Source organism: Eschscholzia californica, unplaced genomic scaffold (genome assembly GCF_041429995.1).
Source record: "Eschscholzia californica isolate CP2 unplaced genomic scaffold, dmEscCali1.0.p SCAF_1, whole genome shotgun sequence".
Lineage (NCBI taxonomy): Eukaryota > Viridiplantae > Streptophyta > Magnoliopsida > Ranunculales > Papaveraceae > Eschscholzia > Eschscholzia californica.
In genome coordinates, this window is record NW_028238198.1 from 30,483,688 (window position 1) to 30,511,287 (window position 27,600).

Sequence of the window (27,600 nt, forward strand, 5' to 3'; positions counted from 1 at the left end):
TGGTCCAAGTAAACTTTCATGGTTTAGGTTTAAGAGGAAAGGATGAATAAATGACAAAAAAATATACAAAATCCAAGTGTTTTTTCTTTCTTTGATTATTAATTCTTGGGGATATTAACAAGAATCCTTCATGACACACCACATAGTCCATTTCCCCATATACCTCTTTCTCATACACACCAAATATTGGATAAAACTCATCACTCTGTTTTTTTTCTTTTTTTCAAAATTTAATGATTTTTTATCCCTGAAATGACAAGGTTTGAAGTGAATCTTAATTTGCAATAGATCTTTCTTTAGCCTAATGTTTTTTTAGAGTCAATCAACAAAATTGAAATCGTAAATAGGACTAACATGTCGATTTGTTAGTTACTTCACTCTTACGCTTCTATACATTTGTAACAATAATAATTTGTAAAAAGTCCAAGCTTCTATATAGTAGCACTTAATAGACGAGGAACATTTCAAATTTTAGAGCTAAATTAAAGATAATTTGGATTCAATAATAATACTCCCTCCCTCTCAACTAGGCTTCTTAAAATTAGATCCCTATCTGTCTTTCTTTGAAGTTGGTAGGTGGAAAAGTTGTCCAACTCAAATCTTTATTCAAGATTTGCTTGAGCATGATTTTAGTGATTAGAAATAACACATGAGAATTTAATGCAATTTGTTTTGACAGGGGAAAGGAAGAAACTAGAATAAAATAACATAGTATTGGAGGTCATTTATAAGGTACATGTATAAATGAAGTTATTCATTCTATTACCCATGAATCAATGTCCCACCCCATGCCCCATCTAGACAGAAAGTTAGAGAGAGATGGCAGAGTTGGCTGAAAATGAGAGTTAACTTTATACTAGTGAGGAACGACCATTCATTTTTGGTTTGGTTGGGCGTTGTACACCATTTTGATGATTACACCGACTTCAACACTGAATGAAGTACATGAGTTGTAAAATCTATCTCTCTACCGAAGAAACTGTAGTTTGAATCTTACCGCAAGAAAAATGCGTGAAACTCTCATATATTTTTTTTCAATCTGTAACTTAATTTAATCTTCTTCACTCTACCACCACCACCGCTTCCAGTAGGTAGATAAGTAAAATTTTATTTGAAGTTTAGCCATTGAAACCAAAATGGCATTTCTTTCTATTTGAGTTTCAATCCCGATACCTCAAATAAGACTTTACCCGTGTGTGTTGGTGAATAGAAAGAGAAAAATAAGAGAAGTAAAGAGCACGATCCAGAATGTTTGGGTTTAAGGATTTCTTTTTGTGCTAAAGTAAATTTAACTAGATTTTCACAAAGCTCATTGCTTTATAGACCATTAAGACAATGTTTTTAACAAATTAAAGCACCAATATAGCACATGAAGGATGGGACACCTCTAGAGGTACCCAAAAGAAAGAGAAATATGATTGGTTCATTCATTGCATCTAAATGAAACCCTAGAAATAATAATAATGTAAAATTATAAAGGGAAGAAAAGTTAAGGTGGGTAATGAGGGGAGAGGGGAAGACCCACATACACGTGCTGGTCCAAATAACCAAAAGGGTTTTGGTCTTCTACTACCATACCCCGTGAGTGGAAGTTTTGTTTCTTCTTTGAGAGTCAACATCTTTAATCATACACCTAATTATTCATTCACTCATTTCCTACTCTTCTTCTTCTTCTTCTTTCAAGACTATTTTTCCTCTTTCCTCCTTTCTTTCTTCCCTTCTACGACCATTATAGTCCTGCTCCACTAATTGCAAGTGATTGAGTTCTCCGGACCAACTATGTAGAAAAAAATTACTCGCATATCTTATCTGATTAACTCAACTCGTCAATTTGGCATTTGCCAGTTAATCAAATAATATTGTTCACTTTTGTTTGTTTATATAGAAATAATTTCGATGTTAGTTTTGTATATTCTTATTCAACTAGAGTCTGACACTTTCGAAAAAATTACATATACGAAAAAAAAAGTTGTTGTGTTTTCACTATATTTAGAATTTCACATTATACGCGTTTATAATCCTTATTATGTCTTCTACACGGGGTTGAACTAGGCGCATGTAAAGTGTATATGTGGGTGCCCCCATCATAAATAATTTTTTTGATATGGATGAGACGGTCAACACGGAAGTCATCTTAGCTGTCGAGACAAAAAATATGAGTCAGAAAGAAACATGGTGTGCTCCTACAAGACTTAACTATCAAACACCCACACGGATGCGTACATTGCACAAACTCTTCTTCTTCATTCATTCTCTCTCACTCCAAACCACTCAAATTCTCATTCTATATCCTCAAGAATCAATTCCAAAAGGTGTTTCCACATAAACATACAATCATATAATACAACCCTTTCTTTTTCGTTACAGGCCTTAGAATTTGGTCCTATTCATAACTCAATCGATCTAAAGTAACAAAATGAATGGGGACAATTCGGGTCGTAACTCAACCATGAATATCTTTTTAGACTTCACCTCTCCGGAAAATATCTATTATACAAGTTTGCCTGCGGAAATTTGTGTAGTAGAACAAGATTTGCACAGGAAGCCCCAAACCTAATAAAATTAAAATAATAGGAGTGTGAGTCTTGGTTGGTGTTTTTGTGAACCTCCAAAACTTGGGAAATGGATCATATGGTCTACATTTAATACGAATTTGCTGATTCTAAGAAAATAAAGGAGAGCCAGTTTCGAATAAAAGAATGCAATCATTGGCATTTATATATACAAAGAACTGTTTGTGTTACAAACCTGTCGAGAAAAAAATCTGCACCCCTTCACTAGTATAATCAAGCTATAAAAACCACTCATTGTTATTTACAGTTTTTTATGTACAACCCTACTATAAAAAAAGAATCTGTTCAAGTTTCACAAGTATATACACCTGCATCCATCAAACAAACAATTATACTCCGTTAAATACCATTCCCATTCAGTGTATTCATTCTTCGCCAATACTCAGATAAGTTCGATGACAACTAAATATAGAGTTTACTACAGTCGGAACTTGCATTTTAGATAATACAGCACTCACAAAGAGAGCTTATAATATGTGGAAGTAGTACTAGAAAGTAATACGTATGAAAAGCTAGATCTAATACCTACTTGACTATCCGCTATTTGGTGTTTTCGAGTTTGAAAATACAGGTCTTTGTGAAGCGATGAAATGAACAGTGGGGTGGTCCTATGTGGTTTAGTAAGCGGTCAGCTGGGAGTTCATGAAGCAATGTTGATGGTTAAACTCTTACATGATACAAGATGTTGACTGAGATCACAAGGAGTTCATCATTCTTCAATTGTCGAGTTACTTCAAATTCTCTTTTCCTTCTCCTACAAATGTCTAACATGTATAGAATATTGTCAGAAGTTGAGGAAATGCATCAACTATTCGTTGCATTTTTAAATATATGCAGAAAGGATACTTCAAAATACCATCAATCGTTTTCATGACGTTGATCGGGACCCAAATATTTCTCCAATGATTCTTTCTTATGTTCAGGATCCAAGCTGCATATGCAAATTCACGATTAATCAGTTTCTATGTGAATTAAATTTAGGGCAAACCAAGAGTTGAACTAGTGTCACAAGAAGAGGACTAACCTATTCCTGAATCCAAGAAGGGTACAATGAACCGCTCGTATAGCAGCAGATGCAGGAGCTATGGCAGCAGCAGGAGCTGCACAAACAGCACTTGCTAAAGCGGACCCTGCACCACCACCTCTCTGGTAAGTCTTCAACGGTGTTGCAACAAGTGCAGCAGCAGTTTTTCCGAGCCCATCACTCAGACTTTCGTAGGCCTGTCAACAAGAATGATCAGGCGTCAAGATGTTTATGTATATTAAATATATTTATAAATTATAATCAGTGAAGTGCAATTGAAATGGATACCTGTTGCATTCCTTGCTGTGCATCTTTAGGCTGATTGGAGCTAATGTTTGTCTTTGTTGTGTTTCTTGCTGAAGTCGGAAGAGAGGGAGGAATGCTTGTAAGGATATATTCTGTTTGGAGTAGAATCTCATGAGCTCCAGCTGCTAAGTGTACACCCAGTCCAACAGCTTCAAGTGAAATACTTTTCAGAAAAGCAACCGCACCTGGAAAAAAAATATTGAATTTTTCTAGAGATCTAGCAGGGAATGAAAATGATCAAATCACATTAGAGCACTAGTTCATATGCCAATATGCCGTATAATGAATATCGATATTGGCTAAACGCCTAACACATCTATCAGCAGCATGCATCCAAATAAGTCTCCAACTGAAGATATGTAAAATTTTCCATGGGCGAGGAATAAAAGGTCTTCAGAGATGAAAAATAGAATGAAAATCAAGTTCCAGAAACTACTTAGAAGATTATAGGTTTATAGCTTCTCATTGCCTCCCTGTCCTTCAAACATTTTTTTTAGTCTACACAGCAGCAGCGCTTACATCCATCAGTAGTTTATATTGAATTTATTATATCGACCAGGGAAAATATACATAGGCAGTAGGCTAGGGTGCATAACGATGTGCCACTATGTCAAGTTGTCAACTACATAGTTACATCCTGTCACGTAAGATGTAATATACCTTCCACTTTTGAGCGATGCTCATAATATCATGCGGCAAATATATGCCACATGATTTATGAACATAAAATGAAGATAGATAGATCGATTCTAGTGTTCTAATAGGATAATAAAAAAATTCTTTCCGATGCGCTACAAGAAAACATCTGAGGATAAAGTAACAAACTAAATTTAGCAGATGTAGGAGAAGGGACTCTTGTACCTCTTTGGATTCCAGTAAGTAACCTGTTGTCCTTATAGTTCTGAACCGGTAAAGAGACCAATTTAGCAGCGCCAGAACCAACAGTAAACAATGACCGAATAGCAGGAAGACCTTTCAAAAATTTGTGCATCTACGTACACAAATAATACCTCATCAGTAACCCCCCGAGGAATACTACCTCATAATTAATCCCTGGCAACACATAAAAAATCGGAAACAGTTTGATCAAACCTGATTATGTGATATATCTTCCAACCACTCCCCTGCAATTGTCTCGCAGACACTGCTCCAGCCATATATGCCAACTGCATTTACATGCTTTAGTTGTAGTTCAATCCCCTGTATTCGACATACAAGATGGTGAACCTTGGAAAACTTCAAAAAGGAAAAGCTTAGAAAACTTTATGTTAGCCATAGATAATTTTAACAAAAAATGGATGGAAACAAATTGTTGTGACGCGGTGACGCCACTTGGAAACTTCGTAGCCTTGATTCTTGGGGCATCACATGAATATAGTAAACGTCTAAACCCATATAAGATAATAAGATAGTTAGATGAAGCTAAAGAATGTTACTATATTTTAGAATTGTTATCTACAAACGTTTAGTTGAAGAAGTGTTATTTCTACCAAAAAAAAATAGTCAGAACAGCAAAATGCAGGACAAATTCTGAGAATAAAATTCAGACAACAATAGCATGACTACAAATCTGATAAGCACTTAAAGACGTAAGGCTTAAACTTAAGAGTTCAAAATTTACCATATTTAACCGAGGTTTATTTTGTCACAACTAGTATGTTTCTGTATCTCCAATTATAAGAATTGTTACTAGCTGACATGCCACATGACAGATGAGAATTTTACCTTCCATCGTACTAGGTTAACAAGATGTACATAATTCCCTCCGCGTAAAGCTGCTAGATCAACACGGCGAGGCTTGTAGTCGACCCGCAGAACAACAGGCCATATGTCAAACTTCTGAAAGAAATACAGTTATTGTCAAGTACAGTACAGGTGAGGAAAACTTGACAGCCCGTCTACTCAAGGAAAACAAACAATTTCACAAATCACTCTGAACAAAAGCTATTTCATGGTTTACTCATTGAAGAAAAGTGATCCATAAATAAACAAAAAAAATGACAGAACCAACAGGGCCCATAGAGAGAAAATAATCAACTTGATGGTAACAAAATCACCTACATGATCAGCAGGGAATTGCAAGAAAAAAAAGGAAGATCGTAAGGCATGCGATGAAGCACGAAAAGTGTAGGAACTCGGGGCTAGATGAGCAGTGAAAAGTTCAGATGCATGTCAAGCTTAAAGGCCAAAGCGAACTCTAAGGATGAAATAGCAGTTACAGCATAAAAAGTTTTCTTTTTAAATTGCATTTCTTGTCCTAATTATTTTTTTGCTTTGATCACTTGCCTGGAAATAAGGAAGGAAGGCTTCCTCCGCAACAGCATTCTCCTGAAGATCACTATTTATCGCCGGCAGTGTTGCGGATCTGTGCAGATCATGAGAAATACTTGAAGGCTGGTCCACTGATGATCCCTTATTCCCAAAGAAGCTGATTAAAAAATCAAGCTGGTCTTGATCAAGATGCAAGAGCAGAGGAAGAAGAGCAAGTCGCAACCTGAAAAGAGAATGAGACAATTTAAAAAACGGCGATTACATACAGGGAGGGGTTAACACTTGTGCTGTAAGACCTCCAAGTTTTTATGGTTTTAACTTAAGAAAGCAATATCCAGTGTGGACCTAACGTCAAGGTTAGATCAAATTCTTCAGAAAGATTGCAGGAAGAAATATCTGAAATGATACTGAATCTCATGCCTGAAGAGTCCAGACTAAGACAATGCTTATTTCAAGTTTCAATGCTTTATCCAATTCATTATCTTCCTTAAGTAGGAAAGGAAATAATCAACTTCAAAAGGACAGATGTTAGGGCTCTCATTTCCACCCTAATAGTATCCAGAAGAAATTTTGAAATAGTTAGAAAATAAATTTCGAGATACAATCTGAATTATATAGATTTGAACACACCATTAAGTAAATATCAATGCACAATAGCACTAACCGGTACTCCTCAAGAGGCGTGGAAGGATCTGGCCTGACAGATTCTAAGTCCAATTTGAATGCTTTTGAAGAGGATTCTCTAGGACGATCTTTTGAGTAATAATACCCCAGCACCTTCAAAATCAATCAGATACTCGTGACTAACATAAAAATCTAACATCTTATAAAGTAGATATGTGAATGAGTTCGGCAGACAAATAACTAAAAGTCGAGGCATACCAACTTCCAAGGTGCATCTCTACTTCTGTCGTAAAGATTTAAGTCCCGGACCGACAAAGAAAGCTTTGAGACGCATATATCACCATCAGGAAACATGTCATACTGAAGGCCTAATCCAGATAACATAAGTTCTAGGCACACAGTTGTATCTCTTCCAACTTTTTTTGCAGTAAGTTGGATGTCCTGTGAGTGAGGCCAGTCAGACCCTGCATACATTCTCCATCTGACATCGATTTTCTTAAGAATCAGTCGTCCCTTTGCATTAGAAAATTCGTCATGTCTTCCACTATTACTTGAAGAAAATTCATCCCAAAGCAATTGGTCTTGTCGTAGATTTTCACTTACTTTAGGGATATGATCTTCCACAATTTGCGGAGATGAGTTTTGATACCATCCACTATTTCCAGACCGAACTTGTCCATGACCTTTATTTGTGTGTAGAGGTTTAACATCTAAATCCGGTGAGTGGGATACCTCAGGCAAAGGACATGACCCAGCAACGTAGTAACCTTCTATTAATTCAGGAAAGCATTCTTCCCTGAAAGACGATGCTTGAGTACTTCCAGATTCTGTTCTAGACGTTAACCAATCGTCAGATGTATTGGAGGGGGAATATTTAGATCGACCAGATAGAGCAGACGGGCTAGTCTCATAGCCATGCAAATTAAAAGCATCCTCACATATCTCGTCCATTAGCCCAATCCCCTGATATCTCTCACTACAGTTTGCTTCTGGACTTCGATGAGCATGAGAAGATGATGAGGCGGAGTCAACAGAAGATTCCCCTGTTTGGATAGTGATATCCAGCTTGTTAAGTGCCTTTTGAACAGTATTCCATCTGGTTTGCAAATGGGATGCTGATTCCTCCATGTCAGGAGCATACAGCTGCTGAAGCTGAGCAGCCAAACGGATTAGACCGGAAAAAGTGTCGTGGCAGGTATCCAAGTTAATGAGACAATCTGAGCATTCTAGTTCCCAAAGGAGGCCATTCTTACACTGTGTTTTCAAAACAAAATCCAGAAGAGCTTCCCGTGCAACTTTAACATATCCAGCCTTGCGAAGATATTTTACATTATAGATGCAGGAAGGACTTCTTGGACTAGACAATTCACAAAGAAGAAACCCAAGATCTTGCACTCTGATTTTGTACTCATTTTCCACAGAACGAGCTATTGTTTTATTAGAAAGGCTCAAAGAAGCTGCAGCCAAGAGACATCCTACATATTGTTGCCCTAGCTCTCCCCTAGAACTAGTTGTAGCATTTAACTTAGACTCTGGAACATGGCTACTGACCACCAAATTAGTGAAGTGTGGTTCATAAACAAATCCAATATCCACTAGGTTGAGAGCAAAAGATGTTCCATAAGCAGCAGCACCTTCAGGAAAATCCTCTGGAACACTATTATTCATATCTGGCTCAGTCTCACAAGAAGGCGAGCTGAAAAGGTTGCATATTGCATTCAACCAATCCACACGACCACCTGGTGCAATTACTGTACCACATCTGACTGTCACAGATGTAAAACTCTGGAGAGTATGCGGCTCCTGCATATGAAAAAAAGAAGTCCCGGCAGAACCTAAAGACAATGCGTTTGCACCTTCTCCATCACCACGTCGCATTGTAGAGCTGCTACAAGATATCAGAAGAAGCTCTTTACCACCAATGGATCCGCGCAACTCGCCTTCACCGTGACCTAGCCATGTGAAATTGCAACCTTTAATTCCTCCAATATTTGATACAGATAACAAATCAAACTTTTGGATTTGCAGTTTAGCACTGTCCCAATAACCTGGAAGTTCTTTCTGTATCGAACATTTTATATCTTCCACCCTGTCCAGATCAGTTATAATTTCTACCGAATTACACTCCACTAATACTGATGTTTGTTGCGCAGAAACTGTTTCCTTTTTAATGCTTTCACTTGCGGTTGTATTAGAACTAGACACATGTGAAAATACATCGAAGGCTTGATTCAGAAGCTGACTCAAAAGTTGATACTGTAGACTATCTAGCTTTACTAAAACAGATGAGAGACGAATGTGCAAGAAAATGGAAGAGCTTAAAATTATCTCTTGTCTGGTACTAGAATTTATATCCTCAAGGTTTCCCCTGGATGTTACAGATGCAAACTCATAGCCTTTACCTCTCACTTTATCTCTGCTCCTGGAAACCTGTGAAGTAGCCAGACTTCGAGCCCTATTCGCTATCCAGGGACCAGTCACAGGACCATCTTGCAAAATCATACTAATGCCAGATAAAAAATTTAATCTGTTGGTCACAGAAAGAATTTCGTATGCAGAAAAATAGGTTGACCCAGAAGGCCTTGAGGAGTCACATCTGGGGGCATCTCTAGAAGTACTGATTAAGTAAACTTTGAGATTTCCAATATTCAAATGGATGGAGCTGGATGAATTACTTGAAAATCCACGTTGCAGATTTTCATCTACTGGATAGGTGTTCGGAACTTTTTCTTTGCTCAATGATTGGGATATATCCAGACCAATGAATTGGTCCCAAGAAGAATAGCAACCAACATCTCTCTTATCAGACGGGAAACATAAAATAAACCTTGCATTAGGAAGAACTACATTTCCTAGCAAACCTCCTTGTGTTGAAAAGGTCTTTGTACCAGGATGAAGGCATCTTTTGACATCCCCATGACATGTCGAGTTAAGCTTGTCAGTGGGAGACTCCATCCCAGAACCATTGTTGTCGCTCCTCATTTCAAAAGCATCTCCTACTTGCTTTAAAAGATCCAAGACCATGCTCAGCAAGTTGATGTTCAGCCACAGAATGAATGGTGGCAGTTTCACCGAGAAAGATGTCGAAGATACTAAATCTCCACTCCCATAAGTCGACGTCATCTTAAATTGGCAGCTACTGTCACTTGAAGTTCTAAGCAATTTCATCTGGACTAAATCATTCCTGTGAAAGATTCCATGACTAACACCTCTTCTGTTAATTATTTCTTCTGAATCAGTATTCTGTGACACAGTGAATAGAGGAAGAGCACTGTGAATTCCTGCCTGCATATGTTGGATTGAGAGAGTTTGGCTTTGAGTACTGTTCCCACTATTCAAGTCGAACCCATCAGCATCCTTTCCATAATAGTAGTAGTCATCAAGTGCAATATGCTTTATCATTGTTTCGAACTTCATTTCACAAGAAGATATCTGTTGACCTTGTCAAAATCTCAAAATTAGTCTAAAAGAGATCCCTAGGCAAGCCCAACTTGATCTAAAAGGATAACGCACACACACGCGCGCAAGCACACACACACACACACACACACACATATATATACCGAAACACAATTATTACCTGTAGATCAAGGAGTATATCTTGACATTTCAAACCAAGATAATGTACTTTCTGCTGAGTATTGTCAAACCTGCCAACCTTATCATATGAATACTTTTGGTCTTCATCATGCAAAGAAAGCACAACAGAAAACTCAGCAACAGTGGCCTTAAGATTTGTCTTGACTGGGTGCTGTTCTGCAAAATATGGAAGAATTTATAACTTATAAGCCCGAGAAATGAAAGAACCACCACAAGGGATTATACAAAACCAACATTCTACAGAAAATCTGATAATGTAGAAATTTCTTTTTTCCAAAATTATGCCAGGAATTCATTTCAGCAGTGGTTTGATATGTGATCTGTGATGTGTGAACATTGCATCAAGTTGGGGAGTCCTTATCTGCGGTGGAAATGAAATTCAGGCCATCGCCGAGTAGGGAGTCTTGGGATGCTTGAAACCTGAAAAGATCAGATACGAAGTTTTTTTATGATGAAACGTACCAGAAAGAATATTCAGCGATCCAGAAGCAAGAGAGGATGCAGCAGTAATTGCACTAAAAACAGGACATGTCCAGTTCCACATGCCGCTGCTGCCTAAAGCTGATTGAGAAGTCCGGAGTCCATCAAAACATTCGAAGAACTGATCTATGCTGCAGTTGAAGCAGAAAACACTTAAAATAAGAACTAGAATTAGTCGGCTTATGAGCTTATCATTAAACATCGTACACAAACGCTTTTTACATAATCCTTAGGCACCCTTAAAAGTTCATGTTTTGGTTTCTTTTCGCAGTGGACTACCGACTACTAAATGGCATACTACAGTCTCCTAAAGCCAAACATGAAAACTGAACTTACTATTTCACGTCGGACAGTACCTTGAGCTAAGCAGGTCCGACTCTTACTCGACCGAGTAACTCGGGACTCGGGTCGGATTTGGGGGTAGCCCGAGTCGCCTGGCTGAGTCTCCGAGGCTAGGGTCTGGCCGAGCAACTCGGAAAAGTCCCGAGTCATCTTGACCCGTCAAACCACAAGTCGGGGTGAAACTTCTTTTCCTTTTATTTCTTGTCTTCTTCTTTTTGAGTTATTTTCTATGTTTTGCCTCTCGACTTCTTCTTCTCCCTTTTTTTTGGTTCGCCATCAAAAGTTCTTCTTCTTTCTCTTTTTCTTTGTCTTCCTTCTCATTTTTTTCTCATCGACTATTACCTCTTTCTTTTCCTGCCTTTCTTTTGTTTGCTTTCTTTCTTTGTTCTACCATTCTCCACTTTTTCCCTTCTTCATTTTCTTTCCTCCTAAACTACTTTCTTTACTTCTTTCATGTTTAATGCTCTTTTCTTTCTTTTTTATTTCCTTCTTTGTATTTTTCCTTCTTCCCTTGTTTCCTTCCTAATTTTATTATTTCCTTCTTTTCTTTTATACTTTGCGCCTTCCTCTCTTTCCTCATTTTTTTTTTGTTATAAAATTGGGAGAGTATTTTGAGAATTATGTCATATACATATATATAAGAGGAGAACATGTCTATAATTACATAAAACTCAAGCCCAACTTCGTATGAAACATATGCATGAGAACTACATAAAAACTAATGTGCCATTATATGGTCAAAATTTGAACTTTATTTGCATACAATCCTAACTCGGCTCGACTTGGGCTCCGGCCTTGGCTGATCCTGAGCCAAGACCAAGTTTAACAGCTTAACCTTGAGAACCGAGAATACAGACCTACAAGGTATTATGTGATACATCAAAAGTAGGTAATGATGCTGCTACAAGAAAAGAAGTAAACATGAGAAATAGAAATTACAGAATAGGGTAAGAGAACAAAATATCCAGAATCGCAAATTCGACGTGCTTCTTAAGTTTTTCACTAGGTTTCAAAAGGACTTGAATCTGTAATTTGAAATGAATTTGTATAGAGGAATAGTTGGAAAGCATGTTAATACAAGAATGTACACATGAAAATTGTAGTACGAGGGAAAATTTGAGAATAGCATGAAGTCTTTCTTGTTATTACACTAAGTTTAAGAATGGTACTTTTCATAGTACCAACTATAGCAAAGCTAATCACCTTCCAAGTGTGATTATCAAGATGAGGAAGTGTGAGGGAGCCAGAACAAAATCCTCAGTGTGCCTACTATTTTACAAATCTATGTTATCAAGGTAGAAATAGAAAAAACAAACCTTGCTCCAATATCTGATCCTGCTTCACCTCTGCTATTTTGATTTTTGTTGGACGAAAAGGGCACCCAATCCGCTATAACATGTGAGCTCTGTATCATAGCATCGATTGTTGTTGCACGATTTGAAACATAAAAGGCATCCGCTGGCAAACTTTCACTCCTCGGAATTGCCTGGTTCGTAGACATTATGGAGGAACTGAGGAAAGAAGAATGGAACTGAGAGGCTGAATTATGGTACACGGAATCTTTACCCTTGTCATGCATAAGACCCTCATCATCTTTGTCCAACTTCTTTAGAGATTCCCATAAGCATATGATCCACATTATGGTGCTGGGCTGAAGTCTTAATTCCAAGGGATCAATAGAAATATCTGAATCCACTTTCTGAATATCTAGAGTGCCATTTTTCCAGGGTATACTTAAGTTCATGGTCCCTGAGAATCCCCCACCTTCTCCAGTCAAAATTGGAGTATTTGCATCCGAAGCAGATTTTCCCATACATGAGTCACCGAAGGTTGTTCCTGAAGTAGATGGGAGATGTGTCTGGTTTTCAATATCATCCATATGAAGAAGTTCAATTACTGCTCCATCAAACTTCATAAAGTTTGTTAACTTAGAAATACCAAGAAAGCTGTCAACTCTTGAATCTGAACTTGCATTGGCATCTTCAGCAAAGCATGTTCCGTATTCTGTCTGAGTAATACGAAGAACCAAAGCTCTATGAGATTCTGATCTTGTATCATCCTTCCCTGGATCATAAGCCACAATCAAATTTTTTATTTTTACATTGAAGCTTGTAAGCAACCACCTAACCATCTTGGCAATTGTCTTAACTCCTTCATGAATATCCAAGGAAATAGCCTTGATATCATTGTTCCCTGTCTCATGATCGTTATTTTCTGAAGAATGGCTAACCGACTGTTCACAATCATGAGTAGAATTACATGTTTTCGCTGCAGCTGCTGCAGAATCTCTAACACGGGGAGCAAGGATAAGCTCAAGTTCTTCTACCTCAATCTCGCAATTTCTAACCCTCCATGGAAATTTAACTAATAAAGATCCAATTGACCCTTCCTTTACAATGAATGGTGTAGCACCCAACTGGATATCATGAAATAAGTACGAGCTATTTAGTTCCAGGACACATGATAACAAAAGTTAATGAATTTAACTGTGACAGGTACTTCATGATTGAGCCAATCCATTAACAGAACGAATTAAAAAGAGAACATATGAATATATCAATTCACTAAACTAGGTCAAATTGGTACCAATCCAAATGATTACTATTGCAATCCTCTTTACAATTCTACATGTTCAGAACCCAAAACTCTCCTTCAGCTCATAAATTACCAAAATTTGCTAATTATGTGTATCAAATTCCACTAAACAAACACCAAAGTTATGTGCGAGATTCTCAATTGTTCTAAATTAAGAAAATTACATTAAGATAGTAAACAAAAAAAAAAACCCTAAAACTGAAAGACAATAAAAGCAGAAAAATTACCTTTTGATTAAGAAAATCAACGTTGAGGGCGAGGTCACTAAGTTGCAAGGTACCAGCACCAAGTTGTATATCTAATTGATCTAAATCTAGGTCTCCAATAATGAATTGCCCTAATTTCTTCTTCAATACGAACTTACAAATATGTTTAATAGCCCATCGAGGGAACATCGCTTCTGCAGATTTGGCGAAGTTCCATGGAAACATAGCGTTTTCGTTTTCCCCAGAATTTTGATTTCTAGGGTTTCGAGTTGGAAATATTTGTCGAGTACTAATAAGTTAGGGACTTTCTAGGGTTAGAAGTTTTAAAAGTTAACTTCCAAGATTCCAACCAACAAAGGAGAAAAAGTAGAGAGAGAGAGAGAGAAAAAGTAGAGAGAGAGAAGGAGGGGGTTTTTTGGGTTTTGGAAGAGAATGATGATATAGTAATTCAGTTGGAAATTACATAAATCTTTCAACCAGAAAGATAACATCTGTTATTAACAACGTTTTTCTTGCTTAATTGAGATTATCTTATGTTATACTTACTAGATAATCATGCTTGTTGATTTTTTATTTACCTTGTGCTTTTCTTTTGATAAAGATTTGCCTTCTTATTTTGAAACTCTTATTTATACTCCAACTTATATCTATCAATCATTAAAAAGTTTGGATGTTTTCCACTTTTTACTATATGGGAGTGGAGAGTCCAAGAAACAGAGACATGATTAGTTAACCAACACCAAATAAACAAATAAAAAAAAAGTGTTATTAGCTAAAGAGTTGGGGCAATAGTGACTATGGAAGATTTATAATGACCTTCTTGATCTTGTTGAAATTATTCTGAAATAGTTTGAACTCTCAAAATAATACTCCTATTTAAAGTGATATTCTAACTCTATGTATTATGAAGTTCACCATAGTCCATTACTAATATATATTTATCAGAACTTGATTTTCACCAAAAGATACTCAATCTCCAAAATAAATAAACTCGGAACATATCACGTGTCTCTACCAAGTATGAAACTCATTGATATGGCATTGAAAAATAGGAGAAGTGAAGTTTACGTTTCACAAAAGATATGAAGAAATGATATTTTTAGAGTGTGATGGATTAACTTGCCTTCTCTAGTGAAGCAAAGGTCAAACACTCAAAATATGAGTCATTTTTCATTTTCTTTTTGGATAATTTTTTTTTTTCGGACCCTTAGTTTGTGATTAGTTTTGTTTTTGGCTTCCTAACTTTTATAAATAAAAAAAATGAATTTCTCTCTTAAATCGTCAATTAACTATTATAATTGATTGTTCCCTAATTATTCTTCCTCTAAAATTAATTCTTATATGTCTCATATCCGACGTTTGGGGAGTGACTGCCTGCGGTCAAGAAACCACTGATGACTGTCATGAGTTTCTTTTTTCACTTCTTTTCTCTCTATAACCTCTCTTCCTCTCTCTCTATTTTTAGCACACCTGGTAGAAGATCTCTCTTGTCTGCAACAACAACAACAACTATTGCTAGTGCTAATAAGTCCACTTGAGGGTCTTTAGCAACAAAGATTTGTTGAAACAATTTGTTGTTGCAAAATGTTGATTAGCAGTCTCCATTTGGTGTTTTTGCAGATTTGGGATATCTTCTCACAAATTTGCTAAAAAGAATAAAAAGAGAGGGGGAGATTAGAGATTAAAAAAATCATGAAGATCGACAAATATGGCAGATGAGATTTGTTTTTCGAAACAAAGCTAAACATAAAAATAAAATAAAAAATCAGAGGTCGAAATTGATTGACGATTTAAAAACAAGTAGTAGGTTATTTAGAATTTACGAAAATTAGAGGTTAAAAATGAAAGTTGGTCACAAATTAAGGGGCATAGAAAAATTAACCCCTTATTTAAATGAAAAACTGAATTATTTGAGAATAACCACTTAATGACAAGTAAAGGGTAGATCCCCACATTAAGACCAAGAAAAGAAAAAGAATAGTGGTGGACAAAAAAAACAATTTATATTGATGTGTTAATGACATTTCATTAAAGACAAGTATCATACAAATCCAATTCTAGCTTATAATTAAGCATCCCAATTCCCAACTAATTGAAATTATCCACTTCATAAGCTACAGTCAAATTCTTTTCAAGACAGATTCCAGGAGAAAGTTAAGACCGACCTGCCTAACCCAAAAGGAGTTTGAGCCATACAGGACTAACCTAGCATCCCAGAACTTCTTGCAATTGATAGATCAGATCGGTAGGTCGGATCAGACCTGTTATCACGTCGTATGTCACGTAACACCAGTCTTGCCGAGAAGGTGAATGCGAGTGACTCCTGCACGGATGCTGAGTCGAAGTGACGGGCAGGCCCACCCGGCTGGGAGACAATCAAAAGTGATATATTGCCCTTCCTGTGCTAATTATTACCTATAAGCCTAAGGGATCAGTTTAAATTTCCTTGTGACAAGAAATACTTAACAAGTCTGAACATTTTTTCATTGCAATCTCCAAATTACAGTAGAATTTCACTCATTTCCCAACAAGACGATATTACAGTTTATGACGTCTTGTTGGATTCGAAGTCTAATCAAATTATATCAAAATATACAGTGGAACTGAACTTTAAAAAATTGAGTTATTACTATAGAAACTAGTAAGGCACTACTGAATCAATCACACAAACTCCCTCTCTTCTAAACCATATGAAGAAAGCAGGCTAGTTGCATAGGTACTTTATATATCTGAATGCGGAATTCGAATAAATGCGGATGCTCAAACTCTGATCTTCAAGTTGAAGTCGTAAATCTAGAGATATCTCACAATGGGTCGTAAAGAAGATGGCGTAATGGAGTCAAACAATGAAAGAACGAAACTCTTATAGCGAAAGATCTTGTACTTATCACACATCTCTGGTCAGCTCTGAAATAATTTTTGAGTAATGAAATGTTCGCTGAATAGATTGGCTAGTCACCATGGCTGTTGTTTCTAGATCGACTATCTGAGAATGAACAAAATAAGAGTCGTTGTATTAGGGATATCATAATAACAGTTTGAAATAATAGGCGAACGAGATATGATGTACCTCTTGATTGTTTTCTCCCTTCCATTGCTTCTTTCTTTTCTTGACAACTAGAGCACAAGAAAGGACCATCCCAAGAATGTAATCTACCAAGACTTGATGAACTAGACCGTACTGAAACTCCTTCTTTGGGTTTCATATCAACCTGACAAACTGCACAAGCGAACAGCTTGAACATGTTGCATAGAGGATATTCCGTATCCAACCTGCATCAAAACCAAATGTTTCATTTTGCATTTTTCTTCCCACTAAAGACTGTTTACAATATAATAGTAAGGTTGTGTTCTTTTTTCTCTAAATCTGATTTGAAATCTGACTCGATGACTGAATTTACTCAAGTAAGATTTCAATTTCAGTCAGATATGAAATAAGTACTAAGAGGCCATTTTCCAATGAATATTGTGCCCCTGATTATGACAAGTCAAATTCAGACAAGTCAGACTCAAAGAGGAGGCTGGTTCAAACAACGAGGAAGAAAAAAATGAGCACCCAAGTCTTCAAAGGACAGACCTTTCGGAAAGCATAGCAGATCCTTCCTCGTATATCTCCTCCACACTTTCTGGTTCAAAATGCTCAGAATGAGATGATGATTCAGATGATTTCTTTCTGAACATAGCCTTGAACACTCCCTTTCCATGTTTTTTTGGTGGTGGAGCAGGAGGTGTTAACTTCTCTGGAGGCAAAATATCTACCACAATGCAAGTTGTATCATCTCGAAGACCTTTTACGTGTAAAGACTCCTAAAATATAATAAACCGTATCTTATTAGATAGCGAGAATATTAGAAAAATATCTCAGGAACAAAGTAGTTCTCGTAACAAAGTAAATAGTACCTTAACAATTTGATTAGCTGCAGCATCTGGTGCCATCCCTCTACAACAATTCAAAGCGGTTTCTGAGGACAAAGCATCCCAAACACCATCACTTGATATGATAAGTCTTCCTCCAGCAGTAGACATCTAATGCACATGATAGGACAGTTAATACAAAGATATACTCGTGAAGGTGAAAACAGATATTGTAGGTTATATCGTCATTTTTATGTCTATTCATTTCCGTATTAGATATAGCCTAAAACCAGGAAGTAGTATTGAAACATAATCGACTAAAATGTCAATGTAATAGAAGTAGATTAATGATACCTTCACTTGCTTTACAAAAGGGACAGGAACAATAAACTCGCCTACATCCATATCTCCAATAGATCTTGAAAGACATAAGCCACCAGGCCAGCATCTCAGAGGACCAATCTGAAAATTAAATAAATTTGACTAAGCTGTGAGCTATGCTCAATAATTGTTGAACTAGTCACTGACTCACTAACATGTCGACTCTAGAGAGATTTAATTCAATGAGAACAACAGAGAAGAATAGTTTTGAGAAATAATATAGTAGATACTGCGACGTGACTCTCATAGCTTCTGTGTTCACTTAGCACGATAATCTTTTCAGACATTTTTAGCTCAATACTTGAATTGAAACCCCTTCTTGGATCACGTTTTCATAATTTTAGGCTTAGACCAATATCCAGTTTAGGCGTGCATATCATTCAGAAGATGGATTTCCTTTTCCCTGAAGTGATTTTCTCAATAATGCAAGAATTATTTCTAGCAACTAAAAAAGGGAACACAGGCCACTATACTAAATGATGCACACACATGAAGTGTTCTGAAAAAGTATTCATGACTCTAAAAATAAGTACCTGTGCACCACCGACAATATTAAGCCGACCAACTTCACCACCACTTGCTGTTATTCGGTCCCTTCTGTTAAAGGAATAAAATTTAATTTCTAATAATAGAGTTAAATCATGTCTCAAACGAAGCAACTAAATTCTTAAACTTGAAACTTACTCTTCTTCATTGCATTCCAGTCTATGATCCACTGATAAAGAATATATAGCACCTTCAGCAGATTCAAATATACAACGAGAATCACCAACTGATGCAGCAGTAATCACAAATCCATCTATTACGACAAAGGTCACAGTTGTTCCGGATGTTTTTGCTGAAAATTGAACCAAGTTATCACCTTATACGTATCAGGCCAACCCGCCAATCGCAAATAAATATTTCCCTGACAAAACCGAACATAGAACTGTAAACAAATAAGATCTGCACAAATTATACCTTTGTATTGAAGGTCTTTATCAGTTTTTACAAATCCTGCAACCAAAGCTCTTGGTAATGCTGCCAACCATTCGTCTCTGCTAAGATCTGAAGGAATAGCACCCACAACGTTGTTAAGGAGATTCTCCTTCGTGTATATAGCAGCTGTGGATCCATTATGTCCATCAAATAACTGCACAGGAGGCAATGAAGAGGGTATTTTAGTCCAGCAAATACAAAAAATGATGGTATTGGTCAGGTAGGCAGCCAGAAGATGCACATAACATTAAATAAGGGTATCACCACATACAAAACTGACAGGAAAGATATCAAAGCAAGCTGGTGAATAGAAACTGCAGCAAACAAGGATTAAGAACAAAACTGAGAAGACTAATGCACCTAACAAAATCAAACTTTAACTGAACTGATTTTCAAATTATTGACAATCAAAATTAACGTTTGAAGTTCACAAGTTCAAGATGAAGTATTCCTGGACTTGGAGAAAAAAATATTGGCCTATATGTTTCATGTCATGGTTAAACTTCAAAAGGTGGCACTCCAGTGAAAACTTTGTAAAAGCTTACAAAAGGAACTTTGATATGTATATTAGCAATCAGTAGTCCATCTGAACAGGAAGAACTCAATAGGCACAGAACATCTTGTAACTAACTATACTAGGTAAAGTATCACTTCTCTATATGAGCTTCATTAACTCTAATATTAGAAGCAATAAGTTGAAGCACCCTTAACTACCCAACTCGAATCAGCTGTCGGATTCATTTCATAAGACTTCTCCGTAAGTTAACATGCCTATAAACAACCAACACCTACCCAAAAATAAACAATTCGAGCTTCTCCTTCACAAATCTTCCTTTTTTATGACTACTAAGTTGAACAAGTAAACAACATTAAATATAATTTTGAATGTTTGGGTGCTTCGATCGAATCCTGATCACAACATCTGATTCGTTAAACTTTCACTAATCGACTTCCCGAAGAAATCTCGCTTCGAGAACTCTTCCATATTCTCCACACACAGTCTCCATTAGTACCAATACTTCAAAACAACCTATAGAGTACTTTTTTAACCCATCCTCAGAAACCAACTAATGAATCCTAAGCTCAAGTAAACTGTAAACATAGTTCAAGGTCCATTAATGTACTGTAGTGTGTAGAGAGGAATAAACTACACAAATTTTTAGGGGAAAAATGAATACCCATTCGTATACCCACTAAACAAAATTCAGAAACTCAATTATTTCTAGTCAAAAGTTAGGGTAAATTCAAGTATAATCAATTGCTTACCGCAAAAACTGAAAATGTACTATTCCCATCTCCAGGTACTCTTTGGCATTCTGTCTTCAATAACGTAAAGTCCTCACCTTTCTTGCTTTGACTCGCTTGTCCATGAATAATTTCTGGTTTCTCGATCTTCTCACTTGTTACCTCTCTCTTCAACAACACAGAAAGTGGAACCATATTATGATGATGATGATGATGGTCGCTCTTCGTGGACATTGTGACTTTCCCCCTTCAATAACAACAAAAATTCCTCCTCAGTGGAAAAATGCCCACTTCTTCAAACCCTAGAATTTAACCAAACTAACAATAAAAATCACTTCTTTCCTTCAATTCCTCCGAATTCTCATCAATTCGACCCCAGATTTACTCAATTCTCACATTTCAATAGGGGGAAAACACAGATTTCGTGGAAGATCTTTGAAGAAATAGAACAAGAGATGAAGATTGAAATTGAAATTGGATGAAGTTCCTAAGAAGTTTCTGGAGTTTAACGAGTGAAGAAGAAACTGAGAGTAAATGAAAAATGCATCAATGAAGAGAGAGATACTATTCTAAATAACTCAAAAGTAATGTGTAATTAATCACAATTTGAGTTAAATTAGGATGAGATTAGTATCTCTTAACGAAACGAGTATCTAGATCGAGAGTCGCTTTGATCATGAAATAATTGAAACAGAGAAAGTTTTAGAGAGAGAGAGAGAGAGAGAAAGGAAGACTTTATTTCTTTCTTTCCAGTTTCCCACCAGTATGACTGAGATCGATTTAACATGTCAAGAGAGTTACCCCGGTTTATAACTGGAGTTCAAACAAGCGCCTCGGATCCGGTTTCTTTCTTTTAAGGGACAAATCCATTTTGCCCCCCTAAACATGACTAAATTATTATAATGGGGCCCTAAAGATGACAAACTTCCAGATTGAGCTTTCGCTATTTCTCCGTTAGTCAATTTTGAGTTTTTTTTTTTTTTGTTTGGAAATGGATTATAAATCTATGTTAGTTATCACAAGGCATTGATACGTCATCAAGATGTAATAAAAACGATAATTGTGTAAGTTAAATCACCAATCAAAGAGTTTTAAATTTCAGCAACATACTAAAGAGCCTAAAGTCTAAAAAAAATATTTTATTTATACTTTTAGTAACTCAAAGTCAATAATCATGGATTCCGCCTCCTCTAGGAATCAAACCTGAGACTATTTTGGAGTATGAATACTTCTTCTTTGTCCTCTCTCTATGCTTTTCGTCTGAGAAGATGCCAGTAAATGGCCAAAGAAAAAAAATTATTTTCTCCTTCCACCGCCACTACCACCATCTCCTTCACATTCATCTTTCTTGTCTCTTTTGGTCTGGGACTTGGATACTCCGAATCTCATACGATTGTTCCACTGAGAGACCATCTTCTTCCTCGAGTCAGCGAAATGACTGGAAAGAAAAGTCGGGAGAAAATGGAGTCGTTTTTCTCTATTTGAAAAAGATATTAATAAACAAGAAGAAAAAGATGACCAGGAGGGTGAGATAATAGATACAGAGATTATAGCGAGCGAAAGGCGGTGGTAAAAATCTTTAGGAGGTCGTCAGAAGATGGTAGACTGACCGTCTGGCATTGACCTCCTTATATGATGGGAAAAAGGGTAGAGAAATAAATGACTTTTGAAAGGAATAAACAGATGAAAAAAAAAAAAAAATAGCCAAAATCTAGACAACCCAAAGATGAAAAGAAGACCTTATAGAAGCTAATCATATTCAAAGGCTATTTTGGTGCCGGTCATGTTTAGGAGGCCAAAATAAAATTAACACTCCATAGATCTGGTTTTATCAACTTCACTATTGATTTATAACTTCCTATTTGGTCAAACAAAGATGGGTCATTAAGATGAAGTGGTTAATATTTAATGGGACTACCATTCACTGTACTTACTGACCTTATAATAAAAATATTCATCTGTCATAAAAGAGATAATCCTAACTATATATATCATCTAGAGTTAGTCCAGTTTTTTTTTTTTTATGAAAGATAGAGTTAGTCCAGTTAGGCAGTTACTAACTAAAAAGGGATATTAACCCTTTCACAGAAAACCTAATAAATATTATTCATTGACAACTTAAAAGAGTTGGATGATATTTTATGTGATTCAACCTGGCAAGTTGGTCCTACTTATATATATATAACAGTTGGATATCATAGAGAAGAAAGTCATTACCAAATACAATTGACTTTCCTATTTGGACAGGAAGACATACCCTTAATTCTCGCCACAATTCATTCCAATCCTAGGTGGCCTCCACCAAGTTAAATGAATGAATTATTAGTCAGACTTTCAACTATTTTTAGTGTAAATTAAAGTAGCGTTGGTTAATGGTTTCTTTCAGTCCATCTATATCTATATCTATACCTATAAAAAGAATACCATTAACCTGAAATTCTTTTTTGTTCTTTTTTTTTTTTTTTTTTTTTTGTTGAACTAAATTCTTTTATGTTCTTATCCTATAAAAATTTCAACCAAAAAATGTAATTTCTTATGATAAAAAGGGATATCGTAAGAATTTGAAATAGAAATTAATAAACCCTATTAAAGAGAAAAGCAATATCTTAGTTCTAAGTAGGATGTTAGAGTAATTCCAACCCCAACCTGTTTTAGGCGGAAAAACCCACATTTTCACCCATCAGTTCAACCTCAGAAATTCAGCTCCAACTCAGCTTCTTTTTAAGTCTAAAATTTGTGCATGGGTGAAACACGTGTGAGTTTTTTGTAGGTGTGCGAAAAATGTGTGTGATCTTGTGTATGTACGAAACACGTGTTTAAACTATTTTTGAAATAATATTTTTTTTCCCCAATATCGAGAAATTATTCGGGAATCGACACATTGGTGGGATGTATTTTAATTATTAATGTGTGAGATTTTGTTAGAGTTAAAAAATAATTAAACTAATTAAAGTTTTAAAAAAAAATTAAAAATAATACATTTAAAAAATTTGGAAAAGATCCAACGGCTAGAGATGATACCCAACGATCATGTTGGGGACCTTCAGCCGACCTTAAACCTTGAATCAGTTGAAGTTCAAAGAGGGTCGAGCCGACCCAAGTTGGATGGGTCGACTGAGGTCGAAAATTTGGATTTTCAGCATTAGCTGATCCAGGTTGGAGTTGCTCTTACACCTACAAACTGAAGCGGTGAACATGATTTCGAGAGATTGTGAATCTCTCTGGATCTTGTTTTTCCTCTTCAACCAGTCAATCTAATACTTTTTTTTTTTGTGTTGAAACAGTCGACCTAGATAAGTTTGACTGGTAGAGAGGAAAAATATTCTTAGTGCAGTTTTTGGTTGTTCCTTCCCAGCTGGGATGCATGAGGAAATCATGTACATGAAACCACTTCATTTTTTCTAGCGGTCCACTATGTTTTTTCTTTTTTGTTAAGAGATAGCGGTCCACTATGTGATAGTGAGGTTTAGTTCTTTTCATCGATTTTTTTTTTTTAAGACATATTTGTTTGACATTGATATTTGTTCGACATTGATATATCTGCCAGTTTTTAAGTTCTTTTCAAATTCCCTAAAATCTCACACAAATATACAAACCAATGGTTTGTAAGAGATTTACAAACTATATATCTAAAAGTAAGAATCTACAACCAATCTAGTGGCAATTGTTTTTAACTATTAAACAAAAATATGAGAGCATGCCACATCAGCTTTTGGCTTGTGGTGGCCCTCATTTTCAGACCAAATAGCAATCCTGTGAGAATTTACATACTCCTTTTTTTGCAAGGGAGTTAACATACTCTTTGACATACTATAATAGAAAATTAAATATTAAATATCAATAAGATTTATCATCAAATAGTACTACTAACATTTTTGAAAGGAGCATACTTTCACAAGTGAAAGAAGAAACAATTGCACCTCTTCACTTGGCTGTTGAGGTACGAAAAGTCCAAATCTACCCAATAGTGGTATCAAAGCTCATGAAGAATAAATTATGTGCAAAGAAAGCCTGGCCTCTTAAGTAGCTTTTGACGAGAAGCCAAGACCACCCAACACTATTATTAGAATAAAGTAATACTCAGCCTCATACTGTTTCGAGGTGAAAACCAGACGTGAGAGCATTGCGATTGTTGATAAAACGGGAGAATGTGTCAGTCGATAAAGTGAAGGGAGAGCTTCACCTCTTAAGCTAGCATTCGGGGTGGGAAAGAACTAAGACCGCCCAACATAAACATTATTTCTAACGAGTTCAAGGTCATCCAAATGGCAAAATCTACATTTAGCGGTTTAAATTTGTTAATATTTCGAGGTCATATCCAACTTCTTTCTTTCAATTTTCCTTGATGCAAGATCTAGAAACATGATCCTAATAGAGTCATGACTGAAGTGATAAACCTACACTTCGATTGAATTCTATAATTAAACATGCCAATACAGAAACTCACAACAAAACAAAACAGTCACAGACTCACAATATCCATCTTGTACAGTAATTTCCTTTGCTATTGCCTTGAAGAAGATGTCAGATTCACTTGCACCAATATTTCCCGACATTTTGATATGAAATCGACAAAAGTCGAGTCCTACTACCCTGTTTCAAGATAGAAAAAATTACATAAAGATATTATATTTGAAGCTAAACAATAAAAGGATAGATATCTTGTCAAGTGTTTTCTCTAAAACTGTTAAAGTATGAAGTGTTAAGTTTTAACGACATAAGTGGAGGCGAATAGTTTAGTATGAATATGACAATGATTTCTAGTTCTACTTCAAACTTGGAACACAGCGAAGGAGGGATAGAACGAAATCTAATATGAAATGGCTAGACATCAAATTACCTGCATATGTTCACTCATCCCTAATTAAGAAAGTAGAGCTTCATCATCTGCTTCAGAAGCGTTCGCCCTTACTATGTAAACCTAGACAGGAAGACACTGTTAAATTCATAATAAATGTTAGGAAAATGAAGTTATATTTATAACTTATGGCCATTTTGTGCATGGAAAAAATTTGAGTACCTGTCACTATGACTCACATATATACATATTGTTCGGTGTAATCTAGGGCAACACATCGTTTGCTAGTCGATTGTAAGTAAGGTCCCAATACACTTTTATATGGCATCAGAACCTTGTGCCCCGAGGATGGACTGGGTTTATTGTCCGGTATCAAAGTCTTTCAGCCGCTTCGTCAGTTGATGCAGTCCATTCTAGCCCTAGGTTGAGGGTTAGTGTTACTCTACATCCTACATCGCACGAGCATCCTAAATTCATGATGTGTTTAAGGCTTGTGTTATAGGTTCCTTCTAAGGCGGTTACAAGCGATTCCCACCCATTAGGGTTCTATAATTGTTTAACACGACAACCCCAATTTAAGAACTAGAGGAAGAAACAATCTGAGCAGAACTTGCACATTGAAGAAGATCATATAGACAACTAGTAAAATAGCACCTTAAATGTGGTAGGTTCAATCAGCTGAAAAACAACAGCATCTCCATCAATTAGATCATGAGATATAGCAAAACCTCTCCATCCAGCACTTAATCCTGTCTTCAAAGCGAGATAAGTCGTATCATACTCCTCCCCTTGTTCATCAACTAGAGTAATCGATGCGTCACGTTTTGGAAGATTCATCTTACAAAATTGAACAGGAAGACCCTGCTCAATAATAAAGGATTAATATTTGTTATTCCTCATTAAACATCTAACTTTAAACTTCTTGATCAATTTTGGTAACTTAAAGATTGGTTAAGAAATGATACTTACCAACCAAAACCCACGATTAACATGAGAATGAAGCATTGGTTTGACAAAGATTGGAAATTCATTTCCAAGAGTAGATTCAAGTTTCTCAGCTTTCTCTATTGCATTTACCCTAGCTTCTTCACTTGCTACTGGGAATGAATGATCTTTAGGTCTATGAGAGTAAGATCTTCCAAAAAAAAAAACCCAAAATAGTGTTGATATATACTTATCATTTGGCCCTAAAAAAATGAAATATTGATTTAGATTTGTTACCTTCTAGGTCTTTCAAACTCAACAGTGGTAACCTGAAATCAGAACTTGACAATTAACAATTGCTAATCAAAAGAAACTGAAGAAAAAAAAAGGAGGAGAAGAAGAAGAGAGTAAGTAGTACTTCTCTGTAAACAGGAACAGGCTTGTCTGTTAATCGACTGGATCTTCTTACTTGAACAAACTCAAGTTTTTGCTGAATCATTCGTGGTTTTGATTGTTTGACCTAAAATGTTGAAGAAAAGAGATGTATTAGAGAGAGAGAGAAATCAAAACTTAGAGAGAGAAAGAGAGAGTTTTAGAGAGAGAGAAAGAACCGGTGAAGACTTGGTGGATGAGTTTTTAAGAGCACGAGAAAGATGATTGAGCTTGAGATCTTCCATTCTCTTTTTGTTTTCTTCCAATCTTTGTAGTCGGAGATCTTCATAGTTGCTTTTACTAGCCATCACCATTTTTAACCAACAAGCTTTCGCTCTCTTCTTTCTCTCTCTAAAAACTCTCTTTCTCAGAGGTTGAAGAAGGAAACGACGGTCGGGTTACCCTCCTGGCCTGGGTTTCTTACAATCATGAATGAGAAATTGTACGGTCGAGATTAAGCGGGAAAAACTCAATTCAAATAAATGAATAGTTTAATAGTGTGATGGCTACGTCCACCACCCTTTGGTGTAACGGATGGACACTCCTCTTAAGACCATGAGGTCGTGGGATCGAGTCTCGGTGGAAGCAGTTGCCATCAAGATTTATCCTATGTAATTTAGGCTATGAATAATGTAATAATTTGTTGGGCTTTAGGCCTCTTCGTTGTCGGGCTTTAGGCCTCTTTCATTCTCAGTTTAAAGTAGGCGGTTATCGTGCTCATTACATCTCCATGATGCATCAATGCCTTGTAACGACTAACGTAGACCGTAGTCGAATTCTCAAAAAAAAAAAAAAAAAAAAAAAAAAAAAAAATAGTGTGATGGCTACTACGGCCTAATACGGGTGGCAGTTGGCTCCTCCATGCTCGGGCTTCCACTCACTTGAAGCGGGATGGGGCAGTCAAGACTCAGGCCGGTCGACCTCGGGATTCTCGTACCGTTATTGTAGGGGCGTAAATTCGAGGGC

General features: G+C 36.4%; 3 protein-coding genes across 6 annotated transcripts; all 3 read right to left on the bottom strand.

The window, feature by feature from the left end:
* Nucleotides 1-2,685: 2,685 nt before the first annotated feature.
* Nucleotides 2,686-14,803, bottom strand: ATG2 (autophagy 2). 4 transcript variants are annotated; one of them, XR_015230325.1, is made up of 15 exons: nt 14,043-14,803; nt 12,537-13,636; nt 10,861-11,009; nt 10,379-10,554; nt 7,057-10,230; nt 6,839-6,951; nt 6,190-6,397; nt 5,629-5,742; nt 4,996-5,103; nt 4,765-4,894; nt 3,886-4,088; nt 3,598-3,794; nt 3,430-3,504; nt 3,246-3,337; nt 2,686-2,881 (listed from the first exon to the last, which is right to left on the bottom strand). XR_015230325.1 is itself a non-coding variant. In XM_086652407.1 (14 exons), the coding sequence occupies exons 1-13, from the start codon at nt 14,244-14,246 to the stop codon at nt 3,432-3,434; spliced, it is 5,949 nt and encodes a 1,982-aa protein (XP_086508533.1). In that variant the 5' UTR covers nt 14,247-14,803; the 3' UTR covers nt 2,686-2,881; nt 3,430-3,431. The 4 variants fall into 4 exon arrangements, 1 of the variants encoding a protein (XP_086508533.1); XR_015230327.1 differs by having other exon boundaries at nt 3,103-3,337; XR_015230326.1 differs by having other exon boundaries at nt 3,099-3,337.
* Nucleotides 14,804-16,483: 1,680 nt separating this feature from the next.
* On the bottom strand, nt 16,484-21,918 carry LOC147565960 (putative protein phosphatase 2C 12). Its single transcript, XM_086652409.1, has 9 exons — nt 20,502-21,918; nt 19,218-19,389; nt 18,942-19,095; nt 18,791-18,854; nt 18,231-18,338; nt 17,922-18,047; nt 17,599-17,828; nt 17,092-17,294; nt 16,484-17,007 (listed from the first exon to the last, which is right to left on the bottom strand). Exons 1-9 carry the CDS (start codon nt 20,712-20,714, stop codon nt 16,973-16,975), a joined length of 1,305 nt encoding a protein of 434 aa, XP_086508535.1. The 5' UTR covers nt 20,715-21,918; the 3' UTR covers nt 16,484-16,972.
* Nucleotides 21,919-24,795: 2,877 nt separating this feature from the next.
* LOC147565961 (B3 domain-containing protein At3g19184-like) lies at nt 24,796-27,090 on the bottom strand. The gene is made up of 7 exons (XM_086652410.1): nt 26,814-27,090; nt 26,621-26,722; nt 26,500-26,531; nt 26,248-26,413; nt 25,933-26,139; nt 25,321-25,401; nt 24,796-25,073 (listed from the first exon to the last, which is right to left on the bottom strand). The coding sequence occupies exons 1-6, from the start codon at nt 26,946-26,948 to the stop codon at nt 25,345-25,347; spliced, it is 699 nt and encodes a 232-aa protein (XP_086508536.1). The 5' UTR covers nt 26,949-27,090; the 3' UTR covers nt 24,796-25,073; nt 25,321-25,344.
* Between the last annotated feature and the right edge of the window lie 510 nt (nt 27,091-27,600).

Coding starts and splice junctions, on each gene's coding strand:
- ATG2 (XM_086652407.1), bottom strand. CDS start 14,246: ATGTTTCCATGGAACTTCGCCAAATCTGCAGAAGCGATGTTCCCTCGA. Junction 13,637..14,042: donor TTGATTTTCTTAATCAAAAG/GTAATTTTTCTG, acceptor CATGATATCCAG/TTGGGTGCTACACCATTCAT. Junction 4,895..4,995: donor AAGATATATCACATAATCAG/GTTTGATCAAAC, acceptor TTGTGTACGTAG/ATGCACAAATTTTTGAAAGG.
- LOC147565960 (XM_086652409.1), bottom strand. CDS start 20,714: ATGTCCACGAAGAGCGACCATCATCATCATCATCATAATATGGTTCCA. Junction 18,339..18,790: donor ATATTGTCGGTGGTGCACAG/GTACTTATTTTT, acceptor TTTAATTTTCAG/ATTGGTCCTCTGAGATGCTG. Junction 18,048..18,230: donor CTTTTGTAAAGCAAGTGAAG/GTATCATTAATC, acceptor CATGTGCATTAG/ATGTCTACTGCTGGAGGAAG.
- LOC147565961 (XM_086652410.1), bottom strand. CDS start 26,948: ATGGTGATGGCTAGTAAAAGCAACTATGAAGATCTCCGACTACAAAGA. Junction 26,140..26,247: donor TTAATCGTGGGTTTTGGTTG/GTAAGTATCATT, acceptor ATTATTGAGCAG/GGTCTTCCTGTTCAATTTTG. Junction 25,402..25,932: donor TTGAACCTACCACATTTAAG/GTGCTATTTTAC, acceptor CTTCCTGTCTAG/GTTTACATAGTAAGGGCGAA.